The sequence below is a fragment of the Mixophyes fleayi genome, chromosome 4 (assembly GCF_038048845.1).
Source record: "Mixophyes fleayi isolate aMixFle1 chromosome 4, aMixFle1.hap1, whole genome shotgun sequence".
NCBI lineage: Eukaryota > Metazoa > Chordata > Amphibia > Anura > Limnodynastidae > Mixophyes > Mixophyes fleayi.
The window spans coordinates 169,126,657-169,134,019 of NC_134405.1; the positions used below are offsets into that span (position 1 = coordinate 169,126,657).

Genomic DNA, 7,363 nt, shown 5'->3' on the forward strand with positions numbered 1-7,363 from the left:
TTGTATAAGTTATGTATTCAACTGGCAGAGCTATTCAATATAAGGTTGTGTTTGAATGTCTCGCCCTACAACCTCTCCAGTTAAGTTTCGAACTGTGATCATTAAATGTATTCATTTTCCATATAATCTTCTTTATTCTCAGTAGCGCTAATTAGCCTTATAGCCCACACATTCATATTTATAGCACACTCAGGGGTTATTACTATAACGGCAGTTGATGTCTTTACCTCTACTACAGCCGTTTAATAGCTGACCGTGCCCTGCATAGCTAAACCATGTCGCCTCTATAAGCGGATTCTTAAGCTATAATTAGCAAATGTATATGACACACTATTGCACTGTTCAATTTTAGGAGACAGTATGCTACTTGCTCTTAATCATGTTATGCGCTAGCAGGACTTTGCAAACAGTCATTGTTCGATACAATTAATTGAATATATTCAGAATTTCAAAAAAGTGTTTGTGCTATCATTACTCCATTATGGATGCAAACATTCTGTTGATCTCAGTGTAGTGCACCTTTAAACCTACTTTAAAATGTGATAGTAGAACACGTTTAATCCAATGTGTATGTGTTCTGTACATCAATGGAATATCTATGGATTAATATTATCTACTAGAGTGCACATCTGCTACTCATGAACATTCGTTATATTAGTGTTCCGTTTCCAAACCCTGTGGAACTTGCAATCCAAATGAAGTCACAGTGATCAGCGAATGATTAATGATGAATAATGTTTTACACTCTATGGTTTTATAGCTAGAGATTTGCTGCTTTTGTGAAAAAATTGCTAGTTGACTGCTAGAGAGAATAACTGTGGGATACATTTATTTATTATGTATACAGAGTTCCACTGCTATTAATGCATCTGCATGTTCGTATTCATCAAAAAAAGTATCCATATTGGAAATATATCACATCTAATAGCACTCAATACTAGATTTAACAGAATGAATGACTTTCCAATTCCCATAAGCTTTGTTGAAGTAGTCAACATTTAGAATCCTGAAAGCGGGACAAAATAAGCCCCTCCCTGTTCCACCCAAACTCTGCCCACAAATGGGCATTTTATTTCAAAACTCCACCCACTTTCCTATCCAGCCCTCACCCTTTTGCGGCCAGCGAATTGGTATGTCCCACCAATATTGGGACATTTCGGAGGTATGTTCTTGTTTGAGATTTATGCAAATATTTTGTGTGATACAAACTTTCTTTGGTACAAATTCTTGGATATCTGGAAACTCTTTGCACTTTTGGCCAGCATAGCAGTGGCATTTGAAGTGTTCTGAGTAATATTTAAGGTCTTCTGAACTTGGATTTCCTTTCACCTTATAAGTACCTTTATATTGTTTTATTGCAATGTTTCTTTGATTCAGATGCAGGTAAGTGCTTGTGTTCCATGCTTTGCGGGTGCAAACTCCATTGTTTTGGCAAAGTACTGTACTGCATAATTTAGCGGATAGCGAGACATTAATAATATATGGATTGAGAATATTGATGATGAAGGTATTCAAATTCATACACGTGTCCTAAAACAAAGGACAAAAAAAAAATTAAAGAACATCAAATGTATATTTGGGATGCATTATTTCTTAAACCATAATATATCAGATTGTCCAGTTACATTAAACCTCTCTAGCTTTCGATCAGATGTTGACAACCATTTTGGTTTTGTGATACACCTGCTGACACAGTTGCCACATTATTTATTTTTGCGACACAGAAATATTAAAATAAATGAAATTGAAAAACAAATGTCCAAATGCCCATGTGAATTCTTTTACTTATTTTAAGAGTTTTTCCTGTGCCCTATATCAGCTTGGTATTGGGCCAGAACACATAAATGTATTTTAAAAATATGATTACATAATATTACCTAAACTGTATGTATATAGAGGAGTTGGGAAACATTTTTTGTTTCCTAAAATTAAAATGCCTGCCTTCAATATTTATTTCCTAAACAATAGTAAAGAATAAAGCTTGTGTCTGGGGCACAACTATTAAGCATAGGAGGAACTGGGGGCACAACTATGAGGCATAGGAGGAATTGGGGGCACAACTATGAGGCATTGGAGGAATTGGGGGCACAACTCTGAAGCATATGAGGAACAACTATGAGGCATTTGAGGAACTGGGGGCACAACTATGAGGCTTAACATGAATTGGGGCAAAGGCTTAACATAAATTGAGGGTACAACTATGTGTAATAAAACTGGGGGGCACATGTTTGAGGCATAATATGATCTGGGGCACAACTATGTGGCATAATATGAACTATGGACACTATTGTGTGGTATAACATGAATGTTTATTTGTAGGTCCCATTACCAGGAGAGGACTGGCAAATGATAGCCTGGGGGGCAGGACTCAACTCAGCAGCCTATTGTAAAGGGAAAAAATTGCAGGTGGCCCAGTGAACTAGCCCAAAGTAGTCCACTAAGGTACTGGCCCTGGGGGCAGATGCCTCCCTGCCCCCCAGTCCAGCCAGCCCCTGCCCATCACTCTTTATATTATAATGATTTTAGTGTGATAAAATAAGAAATTATTAAATAATATATAAATATATACACGCGGTGGTCAAAGAGGATATTAGGTAATTTTTAAGATCAAAACAGTAAAAGAAGTGGCGCATGGCATACCACCGTATACAAGCAAACTGCCACCAATAGATAGTTAGATAGGTGTGTGTGTGTGTGTGTGTGTGTGTGTGTGTGTACAACTGGCACTCCTGGGCGTGAAAAGATTTTTGCCGGCGCACTGGTAGGTAAAGGTTGCCGACCCCTGATCCAGTTCATCTGAAAGTTTATGAATGGTGGCAAGTGTGAAGCAGAATATTGTTATAATATTGAAGTATATTTGCAAGAGGTTTCTCATTCTTTTTTCAAGTTTCAAAGTCTATGGCAGTAAGTTCCAATGAAAACTACAAATGCCAATTACGCAAAATGAATAATATGTTTCATTACTGTGTGATGACATGCAGCTGTTTTTGCAGGAATGTGCCTGTTTTCATGGGTAAGTGTATGTCTTACTGCATCAAAATAGCAACTATTATTATGTGGATATGGATTTTAGCTCTTCTGATTGAATGCTCTGTGCAGACCTCAGGGTGATGTGTTGCTCTCCCATATTTTTCCGGTTTACACATGACCTTTAATCTGTCTAAATGACATTACACCTTTATTCTGTGATGGCAAATTTCTCACTATTAATCTTATTTAATCTACAATTAAACACTGATCATGATGACATACCATGTTCCGAGTCAGGTTTACACCGCCCCATACTACAAATCCAGTGACTCCCAAAGCGGCACTCTCACCAATTGTATTTACAAGATCAACCTGGAAAAAAAAAATACTTAATTAGTAAACCTAAATTATAAAACAAGTTATCTTGTAATCATTACAAATGTATTCACACACCCCGGAGACGTTAATGTTTGATGTTGTATGTAAACTTCTTGGGTACCTTATTGCAAGATGTTCTATTAGATGTACGCATATGTACCACTAGCACAACATTTAATGCTGGATTCAAACATATCCACAAACGAAACACACTTACAAAATATATCATTGCAGGTGCTCAGGATTACAAGCACACAGAGCAAGAGTGGTAGTAGTGTGCACTACAGAAAAAAAATGGATAATGGACATAACATTAACTATATTATGCTAGAGAAGTGGTACTGTGCAGTTCCATAAATATAATATATACAGAGTAAGATCAGAAGCTGGTAACTACATCCGCCATTAAACAAAGTAACCCAGAAAAATTGCACAGAGCATCTGTTTATTCATGCCGAACAAGACCAGATAATCTGAAGTAAAATAACAATATAGAAGAGAAACAGCGACACTGTGCAGTCTATACACATACAAAGAAAGACTAGATGCTAAAATTATAGACACCATACTAGAACTGTTGACACTGAAAAATTGATGCTTTTTATATGTATATTTAGGACTTTTTGTCACTGTTTTATTGGCAATGTAGTTATAAACTTTTAGGGCCATATGCAGAGTTAGAAGCAAAGCAAAACAAGAAGCAAATATGCACCTTGGAAAAACCATGTAGCATTGGAGGGGGAGGTAAATTTAAAATGCGGGGACAGATTTATAGTTGGGATAGGGCATGCCTCAGATACATTTTAAAATTCAGTGGAAAAATAAACCCACCAAGTATTTGTGTGCTACATGATAAAGCAGTCAGTAATGTCTTTGTGTGGAAAAAAAAATAATTTATTTGCAGCCCTTGCATCGTAAAATGGTTTATCCAGGAGCAAATTTGCTCCTTTTTTGCTTTGCTTCTAACTATAGGATGTAAGCTCGTATGAGCAGGGCCCTCCTCCCTCCTGTCTCGCTACCTTATCTTCTGCTCCACTTCAATATATTTGCCTTGCCTGGAGCCTCTGAAGTCTTGGTACTACTTGTTTATTGTTTTGTACTGTTATTCCCTGTACGGTCCATTAATTGTACTGTGTACGGCGCTACGGAAACCTTGTGGCGCCTTATAAATAAACGATAATAATAATAACTCAGCATCAGGCCCAGAGTCTCCATGACTGCAGGGTCATCTAATGCTCCAGGCAGTATGTACTGCAAACTGAACAACAGCCCTCCAATATCACCCAATAAAATTGTCGGTCTTTCATCCAATGAATTTATGATGGTTACAGCCAATAAAGCAACTGTAATTATAGTTTCAGAACTTTGTCATATAAACTATCAAATATGAATCATTGGTTTACTCTTTCAATTTAAAGATAAACTGGAGCATTCAGTGAAAGTTTTCATCTCCTAAATGAGAAAGTTATAGCAATTTCAATATTGAAACTACCACTGGTTGTTATTATTTTGGTAAGGGGCATAGAAACACCTCAACCTGTAGAGCAAAATTTAATGCAATCTTAATCTGCCCACACATATATTAGATGGAAATGTTACAAAAAGGGTGATAAAACCTGATTAAAGATGGATAGACAAATCAATAGACAATATGGTAAATTGTTAGTGGAAAATTACAATTTAAAAGCAAGAAGACTGAGGCCAGTTGAAATGTACATAATGTAATTAGATGGTTAAAGTTCAATCATCCTTTAACTATCTTACAGTGAACATTCCATGGAAATGCGTGATTAAAAACACATTGCTAAAAATGACATCAAAACATATGCAAAAGACTTGTATATTGTTGTGATTGTACATGAAGGCAAGGGTTTGCTTGAAAACAAATACAAATTAATGGGCATATAGTTTGCTTTACTAATTTGCTGCACATAATCTATTGCCTACAATCATCCAGAACAGGCTCAAAGATAAATAAAACTATTCTACAATTTTCCACAGAATGACATACTAGGGCACTGCAGGGAAAGATCATGGCAAATTGTAAATTTTATTTAATACACTTTAGATTTGGTGTTCAATATTATGAAAATCCAGGACATCATGATTCCAAACCCTCCAGACAACAGATAAATTGGGCCTGATTCATTAAGGAATGTAAAGCAAAAAAAATTAGTAACTTTGCAACTTGGCAAAACCATGTTGCTTGGTGGGGGAGCTAAATTTAAAATGTAGGGACAGATTTATAGTTGAGGAAGGGCATGTCCTAGATCAGCTTTAAGTTTCAGTGCAAAAATAAGCTATCAAGTATTTGTGTGTAATGAAAAAACAGCCAGTATTTAACTTAAAGTGCAAAATAATAAACTAGTTTGCCTTACTTTCCTTAATGAATGAGACCCAATGCCTGTACTTTAAAATATGAAAACTGTGCAAACCCAGTAATTCTCATTTAAATTCTATACTGAATTCTATTTGGAGTTTTGGTTATAGCCAGATACAAACAAACAAATATGCAAAAATATAGAAATAAGAATCATTCACTATAAACCAATTTGCACTGACCTCAGTTAGATATTCCTCAGGGTGATCCGAAAAAACAGGCCGAGTGTATACATATATTGGTAGGGAGAGCCCCGTTTTTGACAGTTCCGATAGTCTTTTAGCTTCTCGGATGGAGTGACGAGTAAATATTGCAGCAAGACGTGAAGACCTCAGTTCCCAGTCCAGATAAATGTTTGGAAATAATGCTGTACTTTCTTTCCACAACCACCTGAGTTGATCATTTCTTTCTTCTTCAATATCAGCGCAGCGACCAGTGTAATTATGAGGGCTTTTCTTATAATCATAGTTATGACAGTTGGGAAAGAGATAGAACCCCCAAAGGTAGTTTGGCCTCAGTTGTTTCCCTAGCCTGAGAGTGTTTAGCATGAGGCGTCTTGCTGATGTCTCAAACTCTATTCTAGCTACAGAATATGCCTTATGCGGATCAAGTGTTAGGTCTTTTTGCAGAGCAAAGTCAATGGACTGTTTCTTGTATATTTCTTTAGAAGCCCAGTTTCTTATCCATATTGGTCTCCATTCCTCCCAATCAATCACGGCAAGTCCTCTTTGTGCTGCTGATGGTAAGTAATGCAGAATATCTTCTTTGGCCTTTTTAAAGTGTTGCTCCATATTGGTCATTTGGGGAATGCCTCCATTGTAACTAACACCACTTGTGGGGTTTATATAGGGATAATAGCCCAGTCTGTTGCTGTAGAATATAGTAATGTTTTGACCTGTGGTGGTCGCCATTGTGCTTCCCACAGTATCAAAAAAATGGACATCTATAGGGACTTTGAATCTTTTCATGCAGAGTTCTGTCGGTGCATTCCATACGGACACAAAAGGAGAGTGTACTCCAGCCGGTGCTCTGTGTTTTATTGCATAGCAAGATGATGTTAGGAGTGCTAGCAAAAACCATGCCTTTATTAGTACAGAGATCTGGAAATTAAGCTTTCCCTCCATGGTAAGTATAGGAACACTGGAATATTTAACAGTTTCTAATAAGAACTTGTATGTTTTCACATTCCTTCACCCGAAACCCAGGTTTTTTTCACACCTGTTCACAAACCAAAGTGAAAAAAGATTATTTTTTAATACATCATGTTACCTCTAATGATGCTTTTAGATTTTAGCTATGTGTAATAGTGCAGATGTCTGTAATGCTTTATTATATCTAACACATGTCAAGATTTATCATATATATATATATATATATATATATATATATATATATATATATATATATATAAAACAGATGGGGATATTTATAGCTGTCTACAACAATTTTCATGTTTTCGGAGCATTCTGCAATTTTTATTATATTTAATATATCTCATAGTCAAACAAAGCCATATACATTATATTATGCTATATGCTGTATATTATAGTATTGCATATTGTCACATCATGTACTGAGATTTTTAGGACTTGTCTACATTTTCTATTGTGTTTGGAAACAAATCTAAATTGGGGT

General features: G+C 36.1%; 1 protein-coding gene across 1 annotated transcript; it reads right to left on the reverse strand.

Annotated features, from left to right (window-relative positions):
• Nucleotides 1–1,074: 1,074 nt before the first annotated feature.
• LOC142150774 (hyaluronidase-5-like) lies at nucleotides 1,075–6,852 on the reverse strand. Its single transcript, XM_075205966.1, has 3 exons — nucleotides 5,911–6,852; nucleotides 3,253–3,342; nucleotides 1,075–1,530 (listed from the first exon to the last, which is right to left on the reverse strand). The coding sequence occupies exons 1-3, from the start codon at nucleotides 6,850–6,852 to the stop codon at nucleotides 1,075–1,077; spliced, it is 1,488 nt and encodes a 495-aa protein (XP_075062067.1).
• Between the last annotated feature and the right edge of the window lie 511 nt (nucleotides 6,853–7,363).